Source organism: Antechinus flavipes, chromosome 4 (assembly GCF_016432865.1).
Source record: "Antechinus flavipes isolate AdamAnt ecotype Samford, QLD, Australia chromosome 4, AdamAnt_v2, whole genome shotgun sequence".
NCBI classification, from domain to species: domain Eukaryota; kingdom Metazoa; phylum Chordata; class Mammalia; order Dasyuromorphia; family Dasyuridae; genus Antechinus; species Antechinus flavipes.
In genome coordinates this window covers 340165836-340180381 of record NC_067401.1, presented here as the reverse complement: position 1 = coordinate 340180381, position 14546 = coordinate 340165836, and the positions used below count along the sequence as shown (strand labels likewise).

General features: G+C 36.6%; 1 protein-coding gene across 3 annotated transcripts in view; it reads right to left on the bottom strand.

Annotated features, from left to right (window-relative positions):
• Nucleotides 1–14546, bottom strand: part of ESR1 (estrogen receptor 1) — a 532517-nt gene that overhangs the window by 374210 nt on the left and 143761 nt on the right. The window contains exons 1-2 of one of the 3 annotated variants that reach the window (XM_051997958.1): nt 4022–4235; nt 1481–1988 (exon numbers count right to left, since the gene is read on the bottom strand). In XM_051997958.1, coding sequence (XP_051853918.1) covers nt 1481–1917 — 437 coding nt within the window. In that variant the 5' untranslated portion in view covers nt 1918–1988; nt 4022–4235. Of the gene's footprint in view, nt 1–1480; nt 1989–2131; nt 3554–4021; nt 4236–14546 lie in introns of those variants that run through there. The other 2 variants (XM_051997957.1, XM_051997959.1) reach the window with 2 other exon arrangements.

Genomic DNA, 14546 nt, shown 5'->3' with positions numbered 1-14546 from the left:
TTACAAGCTCCCTATAAATTCCCTGCAGTCAAATGTCACATGGCATCATCTGCTCCAACCTTGGCTCAGACACCTTCGCAGCTAGCAAATTGTTGAGACCTGTATAACTTCTTTCCATTTTTCCGTTTTGTTTTGTTTTTCCCATCAGGGGAACACTGTCACGAAAATACTGAGTTGTGGCCGGGTGGGATGAGGGCAGTGTAGTAATGAAGCGGGAAAAACTGCGGAGGGGGAAAGTTAGGAATCGCTCAGTTTTGTACCCTGACACAATCTACGCTGTCACTAACCTCAAACACCTCCAACCCCAAATACCTGCGCTGAACATTTAGTAGTAACTCCCAGTTCCCGATGTTTATTTGGGTTTTGTTCTTCTCCCCACACCACTTGCCGCCGCCACCACCCCCGCTCCCCAGATAACTGGTGCTTTGTATATACAGTTTTTAAAGGGTTTGTTTGGTTAGAAAGCACACGGGGTTCCTGACCTGTTTCTCACGGAGAAGGATTGAGACGGGGAGGCGGGGAAAGGGGGTGGGAATATGATTTTCAAAATATAGCCAAGGAAGAGAAACTGACTTTAGAAAACGGGAATAGAAAATAAACCGCTCGTTTCTTGCTTCTTCCACTACCCCCAACCCATCCAACTTGTTTCTTCGTATGTGTGTGTGTGTCTGTGTGTGTCTGTATTTGTATATGTGTGTGTGTTTATTGTCTCTGTTCTCCGTTTCTGTCTCTGCCTTTCTTAAGTGTTCGTTATTTTTTTCTATCTTGCTCTCTGTATCTATATGACTCTTTCTCTTTGTTTCTGCCTCTCTGTCTCCGTCTTTCTTCCAGTTTCTCTCTCACTTGTCTCTGGTTCTGTCTGTACCTGTCTTTGTCTCTCTGATTCAGTCCGTCTCTCTCTTATCTCTCTGTCTAGGTTTCTATCTCCTCCCTCTTTTCGCCTCAGCCCAAGCGCATTCTGCTGCCTGTCTACCTTCCGGGCGGCGGCTGTGACAGCCTTCTTTCCCTCCTTCAGGATTTCCCTCCTTCTCCCTCTCCTTCCTCCAGCCAAGAGCCTGGGCAAGTTTCACCCTCACCTGCCCAGGTAGGTGGAGGTAGGGACGGGATGGGGCGAAGGAGTAGTCTAGCTAGAGCCCAAACTCGCTCAGAGGGGCACCTCTGACCCAGAACAACTGCTAAGTTCTCGGCAGAGCTCCGGGTGTAAGCCGCCTTCACCCTTAGGCCGCTTAACGCCCTCTTCTGCCCCGCAACTCCTGGTCCCTTTCCACTCTAGATCCCGGCCTGGAGAAAGCATACTTCCCCTCAAGTACAGAGGCGCGCACGAGCACATATATACACACACAAACACAGAGAGAGAGAGAGACACGCATACACATACACACTCTCAGGCACGCACACACGCACTCTTTCTCATACTGAGAGAGGGAAGGCGAGTACCCCTCCCCCCGCCGCATCCCCTGCAATGTCTGGGCTATAGTACCTGTAGAAAGCCTGGGGGGCTGCCTCTCTCATGGCATAGCCACTCTGCTCATTTTCCAGGTAATAGGGCACCTGCTGGCTGTGGTGATGCAGGAAAGGCGAGAGCTGGGGCGGTGGGTGTAAGAGGACTAGCGGGCTCGGAGACACGTTATTCAGAGAGTGGAATCCCCCCAGGCCGTTGGAGCTGAAGGTCTCAGAGCTGGGGGCGTAGGTGAGATTGGACGAGCCATAGACCGGCGCTGCAGCGTTGTTGAAGTCGTAGGCAGCCCCCTCCGGATAGTTATAGACCCCTGTCTTGTTGCTGTCCACGTACATTTCGCCCAGGGGCCGTTCCAGGGGGATCTTCAGCTGCTGGCGATTCAGGGGCTCCAGCTCATTACCTTGGATTTGATGGAGCAGAGCCACTCCAGATGATTTGGTGTGAAGGGTCATGGTCATGATCAGTAGCAGCAAGCAAAGCGCATAACTGGTTCCCGGAGCAGCGGTGGGCTCAGCAGCCGGTGGGCCACCTGTAGAAAGAGGACAAGACGCAGTGAGTCCCAGAGCAGAGCATGTCTTCTTGGGTTCTCCCCAAGTATTTTACTTGAGCAGGAGTAAAAATGCACGGTGGCAGCACTCAGAAAACTCTCAGTTTCTAACTTTAAGTACTTACTCCTCATCTGAGCTAATATGCATTACAAAGGTACTGGAAACTGGCCAGAAGCTGTTGCCTTGCTCTGACATTGGCTTAAACATCACTCCAGGCACAACTCACTTTGGAGAGAACCCAAAGAATTGCTTCCCTGAACTTTACTTTACTAGTATTAGTTGTTTAATTGAGTCTGAATTTTATAAGGGGAGGGGAGAGTACAGCCGCTAATACTCCCCCAAAGGTAGCTAAAGAAAAACAGAACTTGGTATCAAAGTGGGAAGACAAATGTAATGGTCAGCTTTTTCTCATTTATTGCCTTCTGCCCCCTACTAGGCTCCAAATCTATCTCTGTTTATCTCTCCCTTCGTTTGAATCACTTTTCATGTTTTCTAGAAATATGTAGTGTGTACAGAAAATGACCCTGGGTAAGATTTATTCTGTAACCAAGATATGGCAGATAGAATAGGATGTGTGGTTGCTTATGCAGCCAGCCACAGACGGCAAGACTATATTTAGCCCCTGAAGGAGAGGATAGGAGGCATCTTAGTAGGAAAGAAAAGAGAGAGGAACATTTTATATATGTGTGTGTGTGTGTGTGTATGTGTATATACATATATAGAGAATACTTAATTGTCACTTTTATTAGGAAATATTGGTGCTGCCTGAGACTTGAACTCAGTTTCCTTATTCATCGAATGAAGTTGGACTACTTAATCATTAAGGTCTCTTCCAGTTCTAATCTTATCTGCTATCAGAGTGTAGTACTTACCACCATAACCTAAATTGATTTTCTTATGAGTGACAACTCACAAATATTCACATATATTTTCTTGCAAGTTTGTACTTCTTCAGACTCTGCTATGAAAATGTGAAAAAACTTCATGTAAAATATAGCATTTCTACATAAAAGTAAATCTCAGGCCCTTAGTAGAAGAAAATGTGTTGTGCTGAATAGATGATTAAACAAATATAATTTTAAAATACAGTAGTACTTTTCTCTGATTCTCCAAATAATTCTTCTCAGTGCACCTTGGCTAGGACATTCAACTAATTATCAGTACTTGTTAGAATCAAATGTCCTGATTGTTAAAAAAAATTTAAAAAATAATAAAACAACTATTTGAGTCAAACAGAAAAAATAGAAAAAGCTTGTAAGCTGGAGTATAAACTCAGAAAATGAAACCATAATTGAAACAAAGGTATGGTGAGTATGTTGTAGCATTTGCCAACATTTTTCTGATATTTCTTTACTTCTAAATTTTTCTTTTATTTTCTAGTAGGCTAAAACCTTGCAATTGGCTCATTAATGTTCCTCTCTTACCTTTCCCATCTCTTAAAAAAAGGTATACAAGTATATGTAGATACTATATTTAATTGTGTTTCTTTTAACATCAAAAGAGATGTGTGTTTTTTAACACATTTGTATAGACTACAATTCATGCTTTCAAAATCAAACTTCAATAAATTATTATGGATGAAATGGTGTCTTATTAATTTTTCATTAACACAAAATGAATTTAGCAAATATAGACTGTTGGCAAAGGAAGGGTTAAAAAAAAAAAAAAAAACCTGTAAAGTTAATCAGGTGCTTCTCCATAAGCCTAACTCCAACTAATTAGCAAAATAACTTTTCTACAAATAATTTATTTAGCTCCAATGAATTCTAATTCCATTGTTTTAAACTGCACTTCAGAGTATAAGCAAAAATACTTGTTTCTTCAGAATCTAGATTTGCAACATTTAAGACAATGACATAAAGAAATCCTGAGAGCACAAAACACACATGTTAAACCACAAGCAGCAAATTCTCTTCTCGTTTCTAGCTGCAGACACTGACCAAAACAGTAAGGTGCATGCATTTAAACCAAGCTAGGACTACAAATAAGAGAAAGAAACCAAAAACAATCTTACCCTACAGGATAGAGAGTGCTTTCCTGAAATGTTCCATGGATATGCAGAACTCAAGAGCTGAGAGAGTGAGAATGAAGGAAAGAATGTGCGTGTATGTGCATGTGGCTCTGTGTGCGTGTGCGAAATTGCAGGGGTTCATGAAGCAGCCAGTAGGCAGGGCACTTGGCAGCTTCCTGTATGTAAGTCACAGCAGCTCTGCTGCTGCATAAAACCAAATGAATGGCAGTTGGGAGTTTAAGGTTCCTTTACTGCTAACAGAGAGCAACATGGGGCTGTTATTGGAAATCTGCTCCTGTGAGAGAAAGAGCTCTCAGGCCTCTGAGAGTACTCCTGGTCCTGCTCCATGCCCTCAGAACCTGAAAGAGGACAGTGCTTTCCAAAGCTATCCCAAACAAGAGCAAAAACAGACATACCATAAGTCATAGGCTTACTGATTAAATAGAATGTCAGTTCAAAAGAAAAAAAGATATCAAGTTTGGGAAATTTAAACAGGGTGGGTTTTCCAAAAGAATATAATTTAATGTCAAAAGTTTTATGATATTCTCTTAGACTAGATACCCCTTCCTCAAATCTCAGAGCAGAAACTCTCTTGCTATACTTCAATTGTAACAAACAACCAAAGTTTTTTATAAATGTTTGAGCATCACATAGACATTTCCAACTGAAATTTAACTCTTCCCCTTCCCTGACCAGACTTATAAACCTCCAACAGTGTTCTATCAACATACAGAGCTGTTATCAATTTTACAGGGTAAGAAAACTAAACAAGGTGAACACTTCTGTTGGAAATGGTTTTTGTGCCTGCAAAAAATGTTGGTGTTTTGTCCTATTAAAGGTGCCTCTTTCTTTGCTGAATATCTCCTCAGTAATCATTCTACTGGTTGACATTTCACTTGGCCTTGACATTGGAAAACTATAAATAGAGCTCCTGCTGGTCCCATATTTGACTACCATTCTGGACTATAAGACATCTATCAAGACCTACTAAACCAACCCTGCTTAATTTTTGACCCTAGAGTTTTAAGCACCTACTTAGAGCTTTGTGGGTGTCTTTGAAAGTATGAGAGGGAGAGGAGAAAGCAGAAAATATTATTGAGAATTGTAACAATCTTAGGATTATAGGTAATATGCTCTTGGGGAAAACCCTAAAATATTGCCATGTGGAGACACATGAGGGCGCTTTAACTAACCAGCAATTTTTTTAATGGGAAAAAAAATGTCTGCAGTCCTTTGTACATGACATTGGTATATTATGGCCCTCATTTTTGCTCAGGTTGGTCACTCTAACACAAAGTCTATCCAAAAGGGGACCTCTCAGAAAAGAAAAAAGCCAAAGGAAAAATACTTTCAAATCAAGCTTTTATTGGAGATTATGAACTATTTCATCACAGTCTCTGTGTCTTTTAAATAAAACAAAGTCAATATAAGATGTGTAATATAGGCCATTTCCCATATCTTTCCACCATTATACACCTTGCTTTTCTTCTAAAATCTCCTCCATTCCAAATTCTTCAGAAGATAGTTTTCTCCTCCTTAGAATTCTTGGAGACAAGAGGGGGAACTATTTCTCTTACTGAATACTATATAATCTTCATTTGTAAGAATAGAATATAAAGACCTATCTACCCCCCCAAAAAAAAAACTGTTTATCTTAATGTCCATCTCTAAAAATGAATTACCAAACAAGAGATACATTTTCCTCTTCTCTGTAACTTTTCTAAGTTTATCTTGGTATGTTTATACTGACTGTATCCACAGATTCAAGTTCAAGTTCATAAAAGACTTGGGAATTAGGCTTGCAGTTTTCAACACCATGGTTTGTGTGTGAAACTCTGGATTTTTTCCTTTATTGCCAGGTAATACCATGGTTCAAGCAGAGTATCTTTTCCAGCTCCATTAGAAGCTTCTTAATAATACAAAGCATTACCCCTCTACAAGAAGACAGAACTAAATGAGTTTGTAATGTCTTCAAAAGAGCTCCTAAAGCTATTATAACTGGTTCTTTCCCTCTCACACATGGTGGTTTGGCATTGTTCAGGTTGATTATGGTATTGCATATAAATGCTTTATTCTTAAACTGGTTCTTGAATGTTTTTGACATCACCAATTTTATTCTAAAATGGAAGAATAATAAAGCTTTTTTGCCCAATTTTGTGGTCTTTGTACTATTTCCTAAATATGTCATGGCCTCTATTTTTAGTGGTTTTACTATAGCTCCTAGACTTTTGCCCTGGGCTAAGATTTTTAATTTTCTCAGAATGTGAAATGAATCATTTTCAACCTTGAACAGACTAGCTATATTTTTAACCAGTGACATAACTAGGCAGGTGCAAGGGGGTGTAGGCACACCAGGATCAACATCAAAAGGGGCACAGAGCCATATTTGAGTCAGCCCCACCTAGTTTGGTGTGATCATACATTCACAAGCTCAAAAGATTTTAATGAAATTGCTACGTTTTCAAGGATTCAGATGCGTGCTAAATCAAAAGAATTCATTATATTTAAGTCTACTTATAAGCAATTTTTCTGCATCTCAAGAAGATATGCATATAAACATAAAACAAATTGATTGATCTTAAGTCCTATTGTTACTTTTTTAGTACTTCTTGATAGACATCTTGATATACAGAAATGACTTTCTGACTTCTCATCGTAGGAACTGTCGACTTAAATCTGTGTTAGCAGGCAGTAAAGTAATTCCTCTTACCACTCTCAATTATGAATCTTCACAGGATTAGCATTCTAACCATAATGTGCATGGGATTTAATTATTTTTATTAATTCATTAGAAATATTGTTTCCTTTTGTTTTACTCACTTTTTACAGTAATTTGCAGTTGCCAAAATGCTTTTCTCACAAGAACTCTGAAAATTAGAATGTAAGCTACTTAAGAACAGCGCCTGTTTCTTTTGTTATTGTTCTTGTATTCTCAAGGCTTAGCATGATGCTTGGAACATGGCAGATGCTTCATATGTTTGTTGAATTGAATCAAAGTTGATAGATATTATTTCCCTTTCCCCTTTTTTATAGATGAGGAAACTGAGCATCAGAACATAAAACGACTAAGAGTCACACAGTAAGTTTCAGACACAGTTCTTGAATCCAGACCTTCACATATCTCATTATTTAGATATGTCACCCATAATACAATACCATTTATGAACTAGCACCTCTGCCAGTATTATAAGAATTTTTAATTATTTTAATTAATCGTTCTAGAGCCCTGAAAGAAAAGAGATTCATATTTGTTAGCTTATGTTACTTTTCAATTCTATCCTGTTTTCCTAATTGTTTGAGAAAATTGTATGATTTTTTTTTTGGAACATCTTAGACAGAAAATATTTGAAATGATTTATCTATATTTTCTCTGGGTCAGCTACATAGTTTCATAGAAAGAATGACCAGTTTGGACAAAGGACAATTCATCTTCATGAGTTCAAATCTAGTTCAAATTCATACTTACTAGTTGAGTGACCCTAGGCAAGTCATTTACCCTGCTTGTCTCAGTTCTTAATTTATAAAATGAGTTGGAGAAGGAAATATCAGACCACTACAATGTCTTTGCCAAGAAAACCCCAAATGGGGTCATGAAGTCAGCTATAAGTGAACAGCAGTCATTTATGCTGCTAACCATTCATTAGCTAATAGGTATTTATTAAGCATTTACTATGTGCAATCACTCAGCCAGGTTCTTGGGATACAAAGACAAAAATGAAACTTCCTATTCTCAAGGTATTAATTGCTCTGTAAGGAAATTGGATTTTCTTTTATGAACTCACTTTTTGAGGTGATACCATACATTCACAGATTTATAGGATTGAAAGACCTCAGAGATTGCACAGGTTAGGATCAAAATTAATTAGACCTTAAGACCCTAAAATATCCCGTAATTTGAACAAGAAAGCATTTAAGTAGAAATGTGTTGGTCTCCCGAGTCTCAAAACAGTACTCTTACTCCTAAACCTCTCTGCTTCATCCATCAATTACTCAATAAACAATAAATTTTATGTTCCTATTCCCAAGGAGTTCATATCTAGTGATAGAGAAAAGAATATAGAATGAAAGTAATATACAATATTTGTATAAGAATACAAAATAAATATAAGGAAAGTGAATACAGATAAAAGTAAAAGAAGAGATGTGATTCCCTTCCCCCAGTCCAAAGCATACACACACTACATTGATGTGGTCACAGAAATTAGTCACAGATGATGAGATTTTTATGTAACAAGGTATTAGATTAAGTATAAAATTGGGGCCACACATAGACCCCTCTATAAAGTAAGCACACTATTCTATTTTAGTTAGAGGGGAACAACTTGATTGAACCAACAATTAGAAATATCCCAGAAGTATTTAAATATTCAAGTCATAAGGAGTTCAAAAGGTTTAAGAAGCACTTTGTCAAGGAGACTTCTAAAAAGGGGTGGGAAAATATTCTTTCTGCTCCTCTGATGGCCAAAGAATTTAGCAAAAACTTATAAAGAGGGAAATCTTCCATACAGTAGATCAAGATTTCATCAGTTAGTTAATGAGTTGAAGCAAGAAATAGAGGGGGGAAATTGTCTCACACATTTCAAAAATGATCACTTTAATGTGGAGATTCTCAACCAGTATAAAATATTGAATATATCTAGACAAACACAAATACAAAGAGGTAGTATGAGCCGATTACACAATCAACAGAGAGCTAGACCTGGCAAACAAGAACTATTCTATAAAGAGGAGTTTTCAAAATAATGAAAGACTATCAAGGCATACAAAATACAACAGAAGTAAGTTGTCTCAATCATACTTCTTCCCTAATGGTGTATCTCACTACTGTTAGAGTTTTTCCATTCTTCCCATGGACACTGTGGATATTTGTGAAAGTGTGCCCCAGATTTATAAGGAAAATATTTAGTGACAACTGTTTTTACATTTCCATATTAATAAATGCCTTCACTAATAGATAATTTCATGTACTAGATAACAATTTAATAAGTATACTGGTGGAGACTTATAAGTCATAAAGTTATGAGTAGGAGTGTGCCCTCTAGAATATGTGCAAGTAATAATCGATTTCTGGAAATCCAGTTCTGTAATGAAATGACAAGTTGCTTTAAAAAAAAAAAGCCCAGAAGGGTACAACATAAATATAAGGATGCTAAATACAAGAGTTAGGGAGGATAGGCATTAATAGTTCATGGCATCATTCATGTGGAAAATAGAGCTTGAGCTGAATCTTGAAGGAAAAGAGAAGAATTATATAAGAGAGTTCATTCTGGTCAAAAGGGATAGACAGTACAAAGATGTGGAGATGAGACAGAGTATTGTGTATATGTGAAGAACAAAAAGAAAGCAAATTAGGCTGGCTCATGGAGTGAATGGAAAAGAATGTTATAGAAAAAATGTAAAGATAGATTGAGGAACAGATTAGGAGAGCTTTAAAATCTAGAGAGAAGAATTTCTATTTTATCCTACAAGCAATATGGAATCACCAGAAGTCATTGAATATTTTCACTTAAAGACCACATCTCCACTTAAGAAAAATCACTTTGACAGCTGTGTTTCGGATGAACTGGGAGTGCAGAAAGGATTGAGGCAGAAAGACCATTTAAAAGACTATTGCAAGGGCAGTTAGGTTGCCCAGTATGTAGGGCACCACTCCTGAAGTCAGGAGAATCTGAGTTCAAATCTGCTGTCAGACATTTCTTAGCTATGTGACCCTGGGAAAGTCACTTAACCCCAATTGCCTCAGCAAAAAAAAAAAAAAAAAAAAAAAAAAAACTCAACAAAAGGCTATTGCAATATTAGGCTATAGGTGTTGAGTACTTGAATTAATTGATGGCTGCATAAGTAAAGAAAAGGGTCTAGTTTAGATGTGAGAGATTTGCAGAGGTAGAAAAGAACAAGTTTTGGCAATTGAGTAATCATTTGGGCTAAAGCAGAGGAATTGAAGAGAATGCCAATATTACAAGCCTGGAAGGCTAGAAGAATGATGTTGCTTTCAGCAACAACAACAAAAGAAAGGTTGGAAAATAGGATTGAGGGAATAATGAGTTGTCTTTTTAAAAAATTATTTTTTCCAATTATATGTTAAAACAATTTTTAACACTTTTTAAAGTTTTAAATTCCAAATTCCATCCCTCCCTCTCCTCTTCCTGAGATGGTAAGCAATCTGATATAGGTTATACATTTGAAATCATGTATTTTCATATTAGTCATTTTGCACAAGAACACTCTTACAAAAAAATTTAAGAGAAAAAGGAAGGAAGGAAGGAAGAAAATAAGGAAGGAAGGAGGGAGGAAGGAGGAAAGGAGGAAGGAAAGAGAAAAGGAGGGAAGGAGGGAAGAAAGGAGGGAGGGAGAGAAGGAAGGAAAGAAGGAAGGAGAAAAGGAAAAGGGGAGGGATGAAGAAAAAGATAGTATGCTTCACTGTATTCAAACAATATCAGTTCTTTCTCTAGATATGGATAGCATGTTTCATCGTGAGTCCTTCAGAATTGTATCTTGCATTATTATATTGCTAGCAAGAGTTAAATCATTCATAGCTTTTCATCTGCAATATTTTAGTTACAATGTACAATGTTCTCATGGTTCTTCTCATTTCACTTTATATCAGATCACATAAGTCTTTCCAGGTGTTTCTGAAATCAACCTGCTCATTATTATTTATAGCATAATATTCTACCATAATATGAGTTCTGTTTTGAACTTGCTAACTTTGTGATATCTCTTAAGATATCCACTCTGAATGTCTCCAAGGCAGTTCATGATGAAGGAAATGACAAAGGGTAAGGAGTAGATAAGACTAAAAAATGTAGGGGCAAGAAATGCAGACTGCTTTCTTCAGGAGTCTGACAGAGAATGATAGGAGAGATTATACTGTTAGAGTTTAAAGGAAGGGTAAAGTCTATTGAAATTTAAAAGGTGGGAGTAGGGTAGTATGGGAAGCTTGAGAAGACAAGAGGAAGTTTAGTCATTTCTGTGGAAAGTGAGATAGGGAAGAATAAAAAAATTACTTTGTTGTTGTAAGGCTACAATTAGAATTGGATAAAATTAATGTAAAAAGAAAATAGGTGATCGTATTGGACTTATAGAAATATGTTTTGCATGATATAAAAATGTGTTCTACATGACTTCACATGTATAATAATATCATATTGCTTGACTTCTTCATGGATGGAGAAGAAACTAGGTGGAGGAAGAGAATTTGGAATTCAGAGAAATTTTTAAATGAATATTATAAAGTAGAATTGAGCTGCAAAATATGACAGTGACAATAGAATAAAATGGAAAGGTAATTAAGAAACTTGCAGTTAATATGGTTGTATGAAAAATCATAAAAGAGTCCAGATTTCTCAGATATACTTCAGTAATGACCTTTAAAAAGGCAAAGAAATATAAAGAGAAGCTTTGATAAGCTATATATAGCTCATGATTACTCAGAAAGATAATCAAATGTTAAAGTGCCAGCATAAACATAATGCTGCCATAAGGAGATTCAGAATATCTTTATTGTGTCTCTGTGTTTCCCTATATGAAGAGCCTAAGGAGCAAGTGAAAATATAATCTCCCATTCATTTCCTGAAAGAAATCCACAAAATAAAATGCTCAAAGAATGTCATAGTCAAATTAAAAGCTTCTAAGTAAAAGAATAATTACTGAAAGTAGCTAATAATAATTCAAGTATCATACAGGATCACATAAGACTTGATCACAACTACTATGAAGATAAAGGTAAAAGGGCAGAATCAAGAAGGTAAAAAGAAACCAGGAAGTTGTCTGAGCTCTAACCAGTTTCCCTTAGAAACAATACTAAATCAAACCTCTGAATGTATTCTTGAGTGACAGAACCCACAAAATTCATAGTGAAATCATTTTCGACCTTAAGATATCTTGAAAAGACTTCAGAAAAGATCTGTTCCCCTCTGGAGGAGCCTGGCCCAGCAGTTCAGGGAATCTAGCAGGAGCCTCTTAGCCAAAGTACAGATCAGCAGCTGAAGCCTCTCTACCCTGACTTAGTGGACCAGTGGCTTAACAGATCAGCTGAAAGAACTCCAAATGAAGTACAGAAAGAAAATTGTGAGCCCCCTGACAGGACTAGGTCAGGCTAACTCAGCACAGTGAGAAAACTGAAAATACCTCCAGCCTCAATGTAGCAAGTCAGTGAAAGGCCTCTGTCTCCATCCCAAAAAAGATTGAGACTGTCTCCCCTGTACCCTAGAAGTGGAACGCAATTTTTTTTAAATGAGAAAAAAAATAGAGTTCTGATCACAGAAAGCTACCGTGGTGACAAAGAAGATCAGAATATAAACCCAAAAGAGGACAGAACAGGATAAATGCTTATATGTGAAGCCTCAGAGAAGAATATGAATTGGTCTCAAGTTCAAAAGGTTCTCTTAGAAGAATTCAAAAAATAATCTTAAAAATCAAATAAGAGAGGTAGAAGAAAATTGAGAAAAGAAATTAGAGCTATAGAGGAGAATTCTGATGAAAAAGTCAACAATGTGGGAAAGGAAGCATATAAATTGACTGAAGAAAACAACTCCTTAAAAAAATACCTTTGGCAAAATAGAAAAAATAATAGTGAAGAAAATAATTCCTTTAAAAGTAGAATTGGTCAAATGGAAAAAAGGGTAAGAAAAAGCTAATTGAAGAAAATAATTCATTAAATATTACAACTAGACAAACAGAAACTAATGAATCAATGAGATATCAGGAATCAGTCAAACAAAATCAAAAGGAAAACGAAAAAAAATAGAAGAAAACGTAAAATACCTCAAAGAAGTAACCTGAAAAATAGATCCAGGAGAATTTAAGAATTTTTGAACTATCTAAAAGCCATGATCAAAAAAATAATAACTTGAACAATATCTTTCAAGAAATCATTAGAGAAAATTGTCCTGATGTCCTAGAAACAGAAGATGAAATAGTCATTGAATGAATTCTCTGGTCACTTCTGGAAAGAGACTCCAAGATGAAAATTCTAAAGAATATTATAGCTAAATTTCAGAATTATCAGGTCAAAGAAAAAATACTGCAAGCAGCCAGGAAGAAACAATTCAAATATCAAGAAGTCACAGTCAGAATTACCCAGGACCTAACAGCTTCCATATTAAAGGAAAAGAGAGTCTGGAATATGATATTCTTGAAGGCAAAGGAGCTTGGACTAAGACTAAGGATCAACTATCAAGAAAAATTAAGAACTATCTTTCAGGGGAAATGGTGAACATTCAATGAAATAGAGGATTTTCAATCAGAAGTGAACTGAAAATTTGATCTTCAAATATAAAACACAAGAGAAGCATTAAAAGATAAAGAGGAAAGAAAAAATTATATTTAAAGGTTAAACTGTTTATATCCTTATATGGAAATATGATACTTGTAACTCTTGAGAATTGTATCTTTGTAGAGCAATTAAAAGGGGTGTGTACACACACACACACACACACACACACACACACACACACACAGATATGCCATGGGTATAAATTGACTTTGATATGATGATGAAAAAAAGACAGTAAGAGGTAGGGAAAGGATTATATTAGGGGAAGAGAAAAGGGCAGGTAAAATGGTGTAAATTATATCACATGAAGAAGTACAAAAGATCTTTTACAGTAGAGGGAAAGAAGAGATCAGTATTTTTAAAATTTTAATCTCATTGAATTTGGCTCAAGGAGGTAATAACATACATACTTTAACATAGAAATTTCATCCTATATGGAAGTAGGAGGAGAAAGAAAAAAGAAAGGGGGAGGTCTAATAAAAGGGAAGACAGAAGAAGAAGAGCAAAGGGATAAGAAAAGAGAATAGCTGATTGAAAAGAGGACAAATTGAGTGAGGTTGGTATCAGAAGCAAAATACTGGTGAGGAGAGAAAGGGTGAAAGGAGAGAAAAAAGTATAAATGGGGACAAATAAGAGGGGGGAAATAGAGTTAGTAATCATAACTATGAATGTGAATGGTATGAACTCTCCCAAAATTAACAGAGTGAATTAAGAGTCAGAACCCTACAATACATTGTTTATATGAAACATATTTGAAGCAGAGAGATACACAAAGAATAAAAGTAAAAAGCTGGAACAGAATAATTATGCTTCAGCCGAAGTAAAGAAAAAAAAAAAAAAAGCAGGGATAGTGATCCTGATCTCAAACAAAGCAAAAGCAAAAATAGATATAATTAAAAGAGATAAGGAAGGAATTGACATCTTTCTAAAAGAGAGCATAGATAATGTAGTAATATCAATCCTAACATATGCACCAAGGTGATACCAAGTTCTTAAAGAAGTTAAGTGAATTGCAAGAAGAAATAGACAGCAAAACTATACTAGTGAGGGACTGCAACCTCCCTCTCTCAGAACTTGATAAATCTCACCCCAAAATAAACAAAAAAGAAGTTAAAGAATAGAATTTTAGAAAAGTTAAGTATGATAGATACCTGGAGAAAATTAAATGAAGCTAGAACATATGGGATGCAGCCAAAACAGTTCTTAGGGGAAACTTTATATTTCTATATGCTTACATGAAAAAAAAATAGA